This window comes from Gorilla gorilla, chromosome 1 (genome assembly GCF_029281585.2).
Source record: "Gorilla gorilla gorilla isolate KB3781 chromosome 1, NHGRI_mGorGor1-v2.1_pri, whole genome shotgun sequence".
NCBI lineage: Eukaryota > Metazoa > Chordata > Mammalia > Primates > Hominidae > Gorilla > Gorilla gorilla.
In genome coordinates, this window is record NC_073224.2 from 72,022,197 (window position 1) to 72,037,239 (window position 15,043).

General features: G+C 34.0%; 1 protein-coding gene across 7 annotated transcripts in view; it reads left to right on the top strand.

The window, feature by feature from the left end:
• EDEM3 (ER degradation enhancing alpha-mannosidase like protein 3) overlaps window positions 1–15,043 on the top strand; it is a 65,569-nt gene that overhangs the window by 18,805 nt on the left and 31,721 nt on the right. For all 7 annotated transcript variants that reach the window (XM_004028043.5, XM_055367453.2, XM_055367466.2 and 4 more), the window contains 4 exons: window positions 1,764–1,876; window positions 3,428–3,581; window positions 10,028–10,162; window positions 12,556–12,661. In XM_004028043.5, coding sequence (XP_004028092.1) covers window positions 1,764–1,876; window positions 3,428–3,581; window positions 10,028–10,162; window positions 12,556–12,661 — 508 coding nt within the window. The remainder of the gene's footprint in view (window positions 1–1,763; window positions 1,877–3,427; window positions 3,582–10,027; window positions 10,163–12,555; window positions 12,662–15,043) is intronic.

Genomic DNA, 15,043 nt, shown 5'->3' on the forward strand with positions numbered 1-15,043 from the left:
TAAGGCATAATTCTGAACTTCCAGTTAATATCCCAAGTGGTGATTAATATTTAAAAAAACAAAACAAAAAACCTTTGGGGTGTCAGTAATTTTTTGGAACTAGGCTTCTCTTCTCAATGTTGTTTCTGCATTCTTCTTTCACTGGAGTATTTTTTTTTTAAGAACGAAAATTCTCAACTCTAAAAGCAGCTTAGGAGGATCACTTGTGATTTAAAAAAAATAGGTCCTCCTAAGTTATTCTGATTCAGTTGTTGTGGAGTGGGACTGGGCATCCCTTCCAAAGCTCTTTGGTTCAAAAAGATGTTATGGTTGAGAAAAATCATGATTGTTTAGATCTTTTTAGCTAGTCAGGGTTTGAAGGTCACAGCTTCATTTTTTGGAGATTAATGGAATATGCAAACTATATTACAGTAACTATGAGAAAGAGAAAATACTGTGTGCCTTGTTTTTGGTTTATTGGCCTTAAAGAAAACATATGGAAGAGTCTGATTACAAGCTAGAAGAGTTCAAGAGGCAAAAATTCCCAGGAGATAAACCCAGGGAGAAGAATTAGATTAACAAAGTGATACTAAAATTATATGTGTATGGAGGGTGGGGATAGTGGAACAGTTATGTCTCATTCCAAAAGTGATAGATGCACTTTATGTGCCTGCATTTATTGCTGCCCACTTGATGTGGACTTTGAGATTGAGAAGGGAGAGCTGTCAGTTTAAAATCAGGTTTCATGTTATGTTTTAGTCAGGACTTACCCTAAATTTTACTTTTACTGAATTTAGGGAGATACTCTTATGGAATGTTTTATAAATTAGAATTTTTACATATCAAATCAAGTGAAAAAGCACAACAAATTATTATCAAACAAGGAGAGATTAAACAGTTAAGTAAAGGAAAACTACTTTTAATGTACTTAGGCTCTAGGTAACATCTCATGGGCGGCCTTAATTTAGACTGAAAAATCATAGCAGCCTGTGTGATGACAGGGACTACTTTTGCTGCTCATTGCAAGAATCCACAAAGTTCTTAGTTTAGTCAGGATTCTAGATCTGCATGGTTAATAGTTGTAATTATTTTAAGCACTTAAGTCAGACACTCTACTAAAATCATTTTACATACATTATCTTATTTAAGAAAACAACCCTATAAGAATAGGTATTTCCTCTTTTTATAGATGAAGGAACAAGCTCAGAAATGGAAGTAAGTTGTCTGAGATCGCAAGGGTAGTGAGTGAAACCAGAATTCAAATCAGGGCATGACCACAACATTGTATGACCACAACATTGTGTAGCCTCCTTAGTGAACAGGGCATCCATGGAGTGAAGCTAGCAGGTGATGTATAGTTTAGGACCAATTGAACATGCCTTGAAGAAAGTGCTTTCTTCTGAGAATAAAAGCAACTTTTAGAATGTATCTGGTGAATAGGATGGTTTATAATTTTGTTTTGACTTAGAAGCCAAATTCTACTAGAACTCACCTCATGTAGCCTGGGTCATTAAGAATCCAGTTAACAGGTCTGATGATGGTAGCTTCAAAGTCCTCATAATATTTCAGTGTATGCAAAGAAGTGTATAAAGATGCTGTATAATTAGATACTTAATTTTTTTAGTTTTAGACATTATTACATTTTTATAATATACTTAGAAATATTATTTGTGTAAGTCACTTTTTAGAGTTTTAAAGTAGACTGACTTTTAATAGCTCATTCTAAGAACGTTTCTCCTTGTCTTGGTAGAAAAGAACTTTATTTCATAATTTTCTTCTCCCAGGTTTTAAATAAAACTAAAGAATTTGAAGATGCAGTGAGAAAAGTTTTAAGAGATGTTAATTTAGATAATGATGTAGTCGTATCAGTCTTTGAAACAAACATCAGAGTTCTTGGGTAAGTATGAAAGACACTAAAGCTATAATTTTATTTTATTTTTATTTGTTTATATATATTTTTTGAGACAGAGTCTTGCTCAGTCACCCAGGCTGGAGTGCAGTGACAATCTTGGCTCACTGCAGCCTCTGCCTCCCGGGTTCAAGCGATTCTCCTATCTAAGCCTCCTGAGTAGCTGGGACTGCAGGTGCATACCACCAAGCCCAGCTAATTTTTGTATTTTTAATAGAGACGGGGTTTCACCATAATGGCCAGGCTGGTCCCGAATGCCTGACCTTAAGTGATCTGCCTGCCTCGGCCTCCCAGAATGCTGGGATTACAGGCGTGAGCCACCACGCCCAGTCTATAATTTTAATATCAGAAAAGTTTAGGATATACTGTTTATTTCTTGATGGTAATCATGCAAGAAGTTTCCTGTGTTTAAAAGATGTTAAGTTGGAACATTATGAAACACAGAGTCTGTGGCATTACCTTGTATTTAATCACTCACAGACGTCTCTAGACTGAAAGGTAATATCTGTATGTTGTTAAAAAGGGAATATAGGTTGAACATTAGTCAGCTTCATCACAGGTTTTTTTCACCAGCTTACGTAGTTTGTTAACCATAGCGAAGCACCTCTTCAGGTAAGCCAAATGAAACTGAATGTATAAGATTACCTCTCAACAAACAGTTTGAAATGCTCTTGGGCCTTTTTTTTTTTTTTTTTTTTTTTGGAGACAGACTCTTGCTGTGTTGCCAAGGCTAGAGTGCAGTGGTGTGATCTTGGCTCACTGCAACCTCTGACTCCCTGGTTCAAGTGAGTCTCCTGCCTCAGCCTCCCGAGTAGCTGGGATTACAGGCACCTGCCACCATGCCCAGCTAATTTTTGTATTTTTAGTAGAGACAGGGTTTCACCGTGTTGGCCAGGATGGTCTCGATCTCCTGACCTCGTGATCCACCTGCCTCGGCCTCCCAAAGTGCTGGGATTATAGGCGTGAGCCACTGCGCCTGGCCAGGATATTTTGAAAAGATGAAATTACAGGATTTATTAGTTCAAGTTTCAATATTATTTAATTTTTATAGTTTTGATTAAATGTTATTGTAACTCCTCTTTGTCAAAGTGAGTCTACTCTTCAATTAAATATAAGAAATTGTTATGTAGTTTTACACAGAGTTTATTAATCTAGAGCGAGAGGTTTTTATGTTTTAAATAATATTCTAAGTTAAAGACTTCATGGTGATACAACTAAATTTTTAAATTTAAAGTTTGTTAAAATATTTGTTAGATTTGTTAAATGTAGTATCTCGGATTTTCTTTAAGAAAATTAAAGCTATTTAAGAACGCAGAACACTTCACAACAGGATAGAATATCTAATTTTTTAAAAAATATATTGACTCTGTAATTGTAATGGTTTACCATAAAATGAGTAGTGTTAAGTAAATAATGTTTAAGTAATTTTTGTCTTTCCTTTAATATGTTAAATTGTATAACAAAGTACCCACACCTTTTTAGATGGTAACTTTTAATTGTCTATAAGATATGGATAATGTTTCATCTCTGTGATCCTAGGGGTCTTTTGGGTGGGCACTCCCTGGCAATCATGCTGAAAGAAAAGGGTGAATATATGCAGTGGTACAATGATGAACTTCTCCAAATGGCAAAGCAGTTAGGTTACAAACTTTTACCGGCTTTCAACACTACCAGTGGCCTTCCTTATCCAAGAGTAAGTACTTCTGAAAAATATGAGTCTTTATATACTTTCTTTGCTGTTTTACAAAATGAAGTTTTGTGATCAGAGCCATTGTTCTTCACCAGCTTGAGGCTGAAAAAAAATGCTTCAAAGCTATATAACAAATTTATATTTTCATTTCAATTAACTGATTATACTTCTAAGTGATGTGATAATTAGATTAGTTTAAGCTTTAAAAAAGTTTTATTTCTGATTTCTGTGGGTACATAGTAGGTATATATTAATGGAGTATGTGAGATATTTTGATACAATCATACAATGCATAATAATCACATCAGGGTAAATGGGGTGGCCATTACCTCGAGCATTTATCATTTCTTTGTGTTACAAACATTCCAATTATACTCTTTTAGTTGTTTTAAAATGTATGATACATTTCTGTTGACTGTAATCGCTCTGTTGTGCTATTAAATACTGTATCTTATTCATTCTGTCTAACCTGTTTCTGTACCCGTTAACCATCCCCTATTCCCCATCCCCACCACCTACCCTTCCCAGCCTCTGATAACCATTGTACTACTCTCTATCTCCATGAGATCAATTGTTTTAAATTTTAGCTCCCACAAATGAGTAAGAACATTCAAAATTTGTCTTTCTATGCCTGGCTTATTTTTTTTTTTTTGCGGGGGGGGGATGGAGTCTCCCACTGTCACCTAGGCTGACGTGCAGTGGCGCGATCTCGGCTCACTGCAACCTCTGCCTCCCAGGTTCACGCCATTCTCCTGCCTCAGCCTCCCGAGTAGCTGGGACTACAGGCACCCACTACCGCGCCCGGCTAATTTTTTGTATTTTTAGTAGAGATGGGGTTTCACAGTGTTAGCCGGGATGGTCTTGATCTCTTGACTTTGTGATCCACCTGCCTCAGCCTCCCAAAGTGCTGGGATTACAGGCATGAGCCACCACGCCCAGGTGCCTGGCTTATTTCATTTAACATAGTGTCCTCCACTTCCATCCATGTTGTTGTAAATGACAGGATCTCATTTTTTTATGGCCATTATTAATAGTATTCCATTGTGTATATGTATAATTTAAGCTTTAATGTGTCATTACATTACAGATTAGATTATGCTGCAGAAGGAAGAACAGATGCTAGACCAGAACTTGGGCACAGAATTATTTGTGTAGAAGATATAATTGAAGCAGTTAGTATGTAGGTGTTAACTGTCCAAAGAAGAGGACAGAGAGAGAACCCACAGGACAGAGGGAGGGCATGAGGAGGAAGGACAGCCAGTGGAAAGTAAAGTACACAGAGATTTAAGAGGAGAACCGTGAAGTAGTGTAGTGTACAGTATTATAAAATCCAAAGAAAGGAACTTCGAAAGGAGGAAATGTTCTAGAAAACTTGAGAATTGGGTGCAAACAGAGCCTTGAAGTTGCAGTGAATAAAGAGGAAAGTATTCAAAGTAGGTGAAAGTAAATAGGAATGAACCACTTATTTTAAGATTTCTTCTGTGTTGATAGTTAAAGGAGAGTTGGCAATAAAGTCAGTTGAAGGAGTTTTATTGGTTTTCCCCTAAGAAAATTTTATATTTAAAGCAGAGGGAAAGAAGCCATTGAAGATGGAAATAGCTCTTCTGATTTATTTCTCATTCTTTATTAACACTATTACTCTCTCCCTCTTATCCAAGACAGATACCTCAGCCATTACCAAGCTCTGTCAGTTTTTTTTTTTTCTTATACCTGTCTTTTTCTTTCTCTCTTGGTTTATGCTTCAGAGCACTTGAAAAACCAGTATCACTAAAATCTAATTTTTGTCAAATTATCTTCAAAAATTGTATGGCTCTTTTTATTGTATTGAGTGTCCCTTAACTTTCAGCATTTTTTGTAGTTTGGCAGTAGACTTTCTTACATTCTCTCTTATTTCCATATCCCAGTGAAATCATTGTTCCATTTCAGCCAGAACAATCTATAGTGTCCCCAGAGTCTCTAAGTTTTTTTTTTTTTCATTCCATGCCTTTAGGCTTACCATCTCTATCACCCGGCATAACTTCTCTACAAATATAAGTCAAATCAAATAAGGCTCATTTCCTCCATCAAGAAGTCATCCTTGACTTTGACTGGAGATATAGCATGATATAGGGCAATGCTTTACCTATCAATTTAGTGAGTTGTGACGAGCACTTTTTAAAAATTAAACAGACTAGAATGAAATCTCTTCTTGTTTAAATTTCTAGTTGATATTTTAAATAGCTGTCTGGTAAACATTCTTTTTGTTTGTTCGTTTGTTTTGAGATAGTCTCCCTCTATCACCCAGGCTGGAGTTCAGTAGTGTGATAATTGCTCACTGCAGCCTCCAACTTCTGGGCTCAAGTGATCCTCCCACCTCAGCCTCCTGAGTAGCTGAGACTGCAGGCACGTGCCACCATGCTTGGCTGATTTTTTAAAAAAATTTTTGTAGAGATGGAGTTCTTACTATGTTGCCCAGGCTAGTCTCAGACTCCTGGGCTTAAGAGATCCTCCCACCTTGGCCTTCTGAAGTACTGGACTCACAGATGTGAGCCATTGTGCCCGGCCTCTGTGGACATTCTGATACACATCTTTTTACACATTTTTAGTTTCTTCCTTAGGATAAATTACTCGAAGAGGAAGTAATAAGTCACTGAGTAGGGAATGCTTTTTAAGATATCAGGTACTTGTTGCCCAATTGCTTTTCAGAAAGATTCTTTTTTACTTCTCAGTGTTGTGTAAAAGTACATGTGTCATTTAACTGTGACTGTATATTATTATTTTGCCAACTTAATGAGGAAAAATTGAATTATATTTTAATATGGATTTCTTTGCTTATTAGTACAGTTAAATTTGTTGATCATTTTTTTCTTAGCATATTAAAATTAAAAGCAAAGTTGTTTTAAACAATATATAAACATTTATTTAATTCAGTTTACTTTTAGTAAATACTTTTAGTTTTTGTTATAAATGGAGGTGTTAGATTTTGAGGAATCTAGCATTTCTTTACTTTTGCCGTAACATGAGAAGCAGGCAAGGAATTAAAACAGAAGATACTATGAGCATTATGGTAAAACAAAGAAACTTATATTATTTTGTTATACTCTGAAGTGTCAAGAAAATTTTAAAAATGATTTTTTATAATAGGACAATAGAAGAAAAATAACTGCTGTCCCATCCTTTCTTATACATGCTTAGTATGCTTTTACCCATGAAAATTTGTGTAATCAGTCTCTCTTAGATAAGCATATGTAATTGATAGTATTTGCATTAATGGTTTTAACTCAGAAGAATGTACTGTACAGAAATGGTATTGTAAGAGTTAGTGGTCATTTTTTAAACTCATATATAAACTTTAGAGCTAGTACGTACTTTGTAATGCCATTTCCTCAAAGTTAATTAAAAGCAACTTGCCAGCTTTTCAGATAAGACCTCATTACAAATGTTGAGTAGATGATTATATCCATAAAATATAAGGTTAATAAGAATTCTATTATGATTTATACATATTTTAAGGATTTTCTAGTGTAGCAAAAAGACAGTGTAAACAAGTTTAGTGTAGGTAATTTATGCCTTTACTTTGCAATAAAAAGGTGTCCTTTTTAAAATTGCCTTGTGACTCTCAGGAACACAGAATTAGGAGGAACCAGATTCTAGATTGCCTCATGCTTTATTTTATTCCTACTTTCGTCTCTTTTTGTCTTAAACCTCTCAAGAAAGCAGGACAATAAGCTCCTTATTACTAATTTCTGCAGTAATATATACTGCTACCAGTGCCATCTCTAAACCCAGTCATTTGAGTCCTAGTCAGCAGGACAAGAACCTATCTGCCAGCCCCTAGATCCACAAGAGGATCCCGTAAGCAAAAAAAGCACTGAACCCTTCTTCCCTGATTTGTGGAAATGGTAGTGCCCCTTGGATGCTGAAATGCATCTTGGTTCTGCATTTAAAAGTTCTTTAATACTGGCTGGGCACAGTGGCTCACACTTGAAATCCCAGCACTTTGGGAGGCCAAGTCGGGCGGATCACGAGGTCAAGAGATCGAGATCATCTTCGCCAACATGGTGAAACCCCATCTCTACTAAACATACAAAAATTAGCTGGATGTAGTGGTGTGTGCCTGTAATTCCAGCTACTTGGGAGGCTGAGGCAGGATAATTGCTTGAACTCGGGAGGTGGAGGTTGCGGTGAGCCAAGATCGTGCCACTGCACTCCAGCCTAGTGACAGAGTGAGACTCCATCCCCACAAAAAACAAACAAAAAAAAAGTTGTTTAATACCACTTATCTTCAGGAAGGATACAAGATTTAAATGAGCAGATACTATAGATAATTGTGTTAGTAAATAGTCCTTTTACAAATTTTATAGCAGTCATCTTGGGGTACAGTTCAATATACAAACATCTTAAGTATTATTGTACTAAAACGCTTATGATTCAAAGTATTTCCATTTTAAGGGAAAAGATACTGAAAGTGGAATACAGAGATGTTTATTCTTTTCTATTTTCCTTTTGCTTTCTTATGACTACTCTTAGACTTTGTCATTCTTAGCTCTCAGCTACTCCCAATTCAGTGTTATTTCCTTTTCTGAAATTCACATTTTAGCACTTGTGGCTTCCATTTGTTTGGCACTTAATTTATGACTTTTCATTGTTAGTTATTTTCTCTATTTATGTATCTGTCTTATTTGCTCTGTCTGGATTTTAAGCTCCTTGAGGACAAGGATCTATTCCTTTGTATATTATCATAATATCCCCCACATGGTAGGTAAGTAAGCAATAAATATTGATTAGTTGATTGTAGTAATTAATGGAACTGACCAGAAAATATTTTTCACTGTTGATTCTTATTGCAAATATTTGTAAAATTATACTTTAACTTAGAGTAATTCATGTGATTACATCTTTATTTTATTAAGGATTGCTTCATTTTAGATTAATTATTCTTAGTATCAATTTTCAATTTTAGTTCTGTAGATAGGGATACAGGCAGCATAAGGGGGCAGGAGATACTTTTCATTCTTGTTTATGGTGCAGAACTACCTAAAACTAGCTAATCCTACAAAAGTACAAATGGTAGAGATAATTATAAGTTTGGGAGGGGATGGAGGGGTACTGCTAGACTAATAGCACATGAAAATGTCTCAAGTGGCACTTTACAAAGTAAGATAAATGGCAGTACTGAGAACAACATTAACAGTGATCAAATCCCCATCTCTCACCTACATTTCACATTTGTTGTTTTTTTGTTGTTGTTGAGGGGGTGTTTGTTTAGAAATGCCTGGAATCTGTTGATTGGACACTGTTAAGGCTCTAGGTATACCTAGCAATTGATATCTGCAGATAAGTTGAAATATAAATTTTTTTGAGCTTCTCTTTATATAGAGTTTGAATAATAACTGAACCAAGAGTATACTCGTGATGTTTTATGTTTGATTTTTTTTGTTTATTTATTATTGGCTGAATCCTTGGCATATACCTCCTTTTTTGTTGGTTATTTGGATTGCTGAAAAATATTCTAATTTTAATCAGTGTCTGCTCAGTTTGAGTCTAGTTAATCCAGATTCATATAGTAATAGTAAAGGTCTTGCTCTGTCACACAGGCTGGAGTGCTGTGGCGGTATCTCAGCTCACTGCAACCTCCGCCTCCCAAGTTCAAGAGATTCGTGCCTCAGCCTCCCAGGTAGCTGGGATTACAGGCACACGCCACCATGCCTGGCTGATTTTTGTATTTTTGGTAGAGATGGGGTTACGCCATGTTGGTGAGGCTGGTCTCAAACTTCTGGCTTCAAGTGATCCACTCGCCTTGGCCTCACAAAGTGCTGGGATTACAGGCATGAGCTACCGTTCGTGGCCTATTTGGTTGTCTTCCACTTAATAAAGAAATACTCTTTTGAAAAAATTTCCCTTGTGTTGTTAGCCTGCCAGCAAGGTGATACACTCTATATTTCCAAACTCTTAAAACCCATAAATGAAATTTTAATTTCCTTTCAAATGTATACCATAACAATCCGTTTTTTCTCTATGATGAACTAGTTAATATATAATATAGACTGGTTTTTCACAAATTCTAAACTAACCCTAATTTCTTCTAAGGCTGGTCTACTTCCCTATTCTTGTACTTACTAGTTCAAACTGTCCAGAGAACAAAATTGTTATAAAAGATACCTTCTCTGTGTAATTTCCCTTGGATTATAATCATTTCACTTGTTTACTCCAAGGGAAGTAATTGAGTTTTGATGTCATTGAGGATGGAATGAAATAAAAGCTTACTTACTTCATGAATATTATATGCTTAGAATATATTTCCCTACATGCTAATTGGAAAGTCAGAGATCATCAGATTGAATTTCAGTGTTTAGTTATTTTATGAATTATTTTCATGATTTTATACAAAGACTTGATTGAAAAGTAGTTTCTTATCAGAAAGTCATTGTCTTGATAACTGCTAATGACAATTTTCTAATTGTATTCAGATTAATTTAAAGTTTGGCATCAGAAAACCAGAAGCTCGGACAGGAACTGAGACAGATACCTGTACAGCTTGTGCAGGTACCTTGATCCTTGAATTTGCTGCTTTAAGTCGATTCACAGGAGCAACAATATTTGAGGTTTGCTTTTTACGGTCTTTGATATCCTGGGTATTGGGCATAACTACCTTTATATCTTCTTCATTGGTTAAATATTAGGATTATTAGTTGGAGAATTACTGTTATTTTAGTGAACTTTTTGTCTAAATTCCTTTACATGGTTTTTAATTGTCAAAAACCTAGAACATTGTGAGAGAGCTATGTTAAATCCAACTTTGCATTTTGTTCACCAACTATGAAGTATATGTTTAGGTTTAGTCTTAGAAATTTTTTTAGCTATATTGCTTAAATGAATTTGATGTCTCCTTGATATCATAAATGTCTTATGAAATACTATGTCCCTGTGTTTTATTTGTTAGACTTCCATATTGCACTTCTGAAAGTTCTGAAACCTTCACTAATCTTCTAAAACACAGTGAAATTTTTGTTCTTAAGTCTTGACTGAGACTCTAATCTGTAAATTTGTTTACTGCAAGGGAAATGTTATTCATTATCCAAAAGACTTAATATCCCCACATAGTTGTGGACTAGCTATGTCTCTCATTAAAAAAATCTAATTATTTAAGCATGTCATTGGAGTGCAGTGGTAACACAAAGCACCCTCTTTTTCAAGCATATGACTTAGGTTAATGTTTAAAAATCCAACAAATGGCAAACAGAACAAGCAGAAATAGGGACTGTATAGTAGCATTACAGATACTAGATCTGAATGTGAAGAAAACAAATTGACTTTGTATGTATGTATGCCTTTGAATGTATGTCTGTATGTTCAAATGTCTCAAGGACAGATTTATCATGTTTGGTTGGTTAATCTTTTAAACTTAAGTTTTTGCTCTATATCTTGTTCACTAATATTTTCCCTTCATTAAAAAGTGTGGACACTTTTGCATACTTTAATAACTACACTCTCAGATACTGATGCAATTACAGGTGAGGAAAATAAGGCTCAAAGAGTATGACAGACCTGCACAGCTGGTAGATGATGCGTGGAGTTGGAATTAGAATCCATGTCTTTCTGAATTTGAAACCCATACTCTTTCCAGTGGGCTATTTTGTGTTTATTAATAAATCTGTTGAAAGTCATGATTTAAAAAAAAAAATTCTTGAATACGCAGTAATTTGTTGTCAGAGAAGATGCAGTTGACAAAGCATTGATATAATACAGGGTTGGCAAACTACAGTCTGTGAGCAAAGTGCAGCCACTGCCTGTTTTTATAAATAAAGCTTTATTGGAACACAGCCATGCTCAGTTGTTTGTTTTTATCTGTGCCTACTTTGGTGCTACAGTGACAGAGTTGAGTAATTGTGCCATTTATTGTGTGACCCATAGCACTTAAAATACCTGGTTCTTGTCCAAAAAGGTTTGCTGACCCTTGGTCTAATATATATAAAGAGATCTGAATTCTCATATTATTTTTTTGTCCCGTAATTCAATTTTAAACTCTAGCTAATCTTGAATTTCACTAGGCCTGTTTTCTTAGCTGTAAAATAAGACTAGGGAAATCTTTCTGAAGTTTCCTGGCTCTGAAATTCTGCCATTTAATTAAAATTATAACCTGCTTTGTGTTTAAGAGAAATCAGCATAGTTTGAGTAAAGAATTATAACTATTTTACACTCTGTAATCTGCCAAGTGGCAAATGGGTTTAATGACTTTTTCTTTTATAGAAGTCCTTCTGCAGTGCTAAATAGGTTCATGCTCTGAAATTAATTTAGAAACCTGCCTGTACTTGCCCTTTGCATTTATATTTTGTAACATCTTTTCATCCAAAGCCAAAAATTTGTTCACAACTCATTTTATTTAGTGTCTAGTAGATAAAATAAATGAGAAAAAGAAAAACATGTCATAAGGTTACAAGTTTGTTGTTATCAAATATTTGGTAGCCTAGTTGATTTAATAGCTTTTTACTAATGAACTTGCATACCATTTAAAAAGTAGGATCTGAAATGACTTTCAAAGATAGCATACTACCTTTGAAATTCTCTTCCAGTTTTCTAAATAAGAGTATCTAGGGAGATTTTTACTTTGCATTTAAGTGGTAGAAATTACTTTAACAAGTATATCAATTATGTAAGCAATTAATATAATTTAATAATACATGTGTGTGAATATGAACTTGTGCTACAAGAGTAGATGAAATGAAGAAAAAACAAAAAGAGTAGATGAAAGTGAGCCATCAAAGTGAGCCTTCCTCTGAATAGTGTATTCAGAGTCTTTCCTAACTACACTGATTGGTTGAAAAAGAGCCAAGCTTTGAGTTTTAAGGAAATTTGTTTATAAATAGTTATCTTAGAAATTTAACCTAATTCTTAAAACATCCTATTGGCTTTTGAGTTTTGTTTGTTTCTTTCCTATTTGCCAAAGATACTTAGTTCTTCAAATAGCACTTCCTTTTTTTTTTTTCTTAAATTACAGGAATATGCCAGAAAAGCTCTTGATTTTCTCTGGGAAAAAAGACAGCGAAGTAGTAATTTAGTGGGCGTGACTATAAATATTCATACTGGAGATTGGGTACGAAAAGGTATGTAAGTTAGGCTTTTTAAACCAAGCCTTTGCATCCTCAAAATGGTTGGGAAATAAATAATTTTCATTTGTTAAAATAATCTTTGGGATACTATAAAGCATAGGTTCTCACAAGATTGCTGGAATTTTAATTAATTTAGCCAGATTTTCTTTTTTGATGCCAAATGTGACACACTTCTTCTACATGATTTAGTATTCTATTTCTTAATGGATATAGCATTATAGGTATAGGGTATAGATGAAACTCTATAATTTATTTGAAAACTAGAGAACCAGATTTCTGCAGCCATCTCACATCAAGGTGTGGTTTAGTAAGAATATGGGTTTAATAAATTCTTTTTTTCTCCTACCTCCAGAAATATAGTAGCTAAGAGCGTAGACTCTGGGGTCATGTTGTTGGATTCAAGCTATGTGATCTTGGGAAACTTATTTAACCTCTGTGTGCCTCTCTATTCCATATCTGTAAAGTGGGTATATTAATAGTAATTAGTTGTTGTGTATGAGGATTAAATGAGTTAACCAAAGTAAAGTGCTTAGAACAGTGCCGGGCATGTACTACACTTACTATGAAGTAAGTGCCCAGTAACGAGATGTTAGTCCCTTTGATTAATAATTTTACTTCTGGGAATCTAGTCTGAGGAATAATACAAAACATAGAAAATTATTTGTTCCCAAGATGTTCCCATGCAATTATTTATAAATAGCAGAAAATTGGGAAACAGTCTAACCATCAATAAAAAAAGCTAAGAAAATTATTTTACATCAGTGTTGGAATATTGTTATTAAAATAAATCAGGAGCATGGGAAGGAACATGTAACAATGTTATATGAACAAACAGGATATTGAATTGTACAAAGAACTGTGATTTTATCTTTATAAAACACCCTGATAAGCATAGATGAATGGAAATAAATTAGAATATTCTTAATGAAAGCATCTTTTTTATACATTTTCTCTATTTCTAAAAAGCTTATCTTGTTTATATGTAAAATAAAAGGTAACTGCCTATATTTAAATAAATAAAAATTATAAAATTATTAACTCAAACATATTAAAATTATTACCTTTATTCAGTATTGTATAAAATTTTTCTGTGTCATCTAAATGACAGAAAAGAACTTTTGACTCTTCAGAGTCAGTTATTTCAGTAATTCAGGGTGATACTGAGGAAGCTAAGAAATGACTAGATTTACCAGAACATTTGAAACTCAAGACAATTTCTTCCAAGTTCCTAAAAGCAAAATATTGAATGGCCACTGATGAAAAATCATCTTATGTATTCATTCACTGTTTTCTAGTATTTCACTGCTTGTAACTGTCTAGTCTCATCTTGGTTATAGTTTAAAAATCAAATATTTTCCTACATCTGTGAATTAAATAGTACAGTGTGGTTACCATATCATACTTCAGCTGTTAAATTAAATCCATTATGTCATAACACTAAAAAGACTCATTTAAAAATGAAGATTTAAAATAACATAATATGTTGATTTAAATGTACCACTAGAAAAATGTTGTGTCTTACAATAGAAATGAAATGTATATAAATATGGGTAAAAAGACGAGTCACTAGTTTGAGATAAGAACTATTATTTTCATGGTAACGTACCAGCATGTATGTGCTTGCATAGCATACACATAAACAGAGAAGGCTTAATGCATTTATAATGCAAATACAAATGCATTAAATAGAAGTTTGATAGTGTATTATAAACCTAAGAGGAAAAATCCAGACCTTGTATTTTTGATATTTTGTGCATCAATATATTGCTACAAACATGAAAACTGTGAAATTTTTAAAATCATTTCCTTGCAGTCATAGCATTGTATCATCTTCATTTTTGTCTAGAGTTGGTTCAGTTCTAAGTGGTCTAGACTCCACCTGCCTATCATTTTTTTTTTTTACTGGTTAAGACAGTAAAATAGGTGTTTTTTTGAATCTATAGGTTTCATTTTTGTGTTAGATAACATTTCTTCTTTTTAAGAGTAGATATTATTATTGTTCTTTAATTTTTCTTGGCTTTGGTTCTTTTTTCCTTTTTAGGAAAAAGCAAAACAAGAGACTTCATCTTTAGATTTCCTCAAGATTTAAGTGAATTTACTATTCATTTATACATACCAATTTCTTAAAGAACACAAGATGCTTATTTTCCACCTAGTGAAACTAAGAGCTAATTAAACTATGAAATAGTTAGAAAATTATTTATTTTAAATATAATTATCTGTTCCAGGGCAAATCTAAACTGGTGTAGTCATATATGTGCACAATGTAATTTAATGCTAATCTAAGGAGTGCTTATAGCTTGAGGGAAAGGCATAAATAAACATTAAATAATCTATATTGTATGGATTTTTCCTCCTATTAACTGGATGATTTTT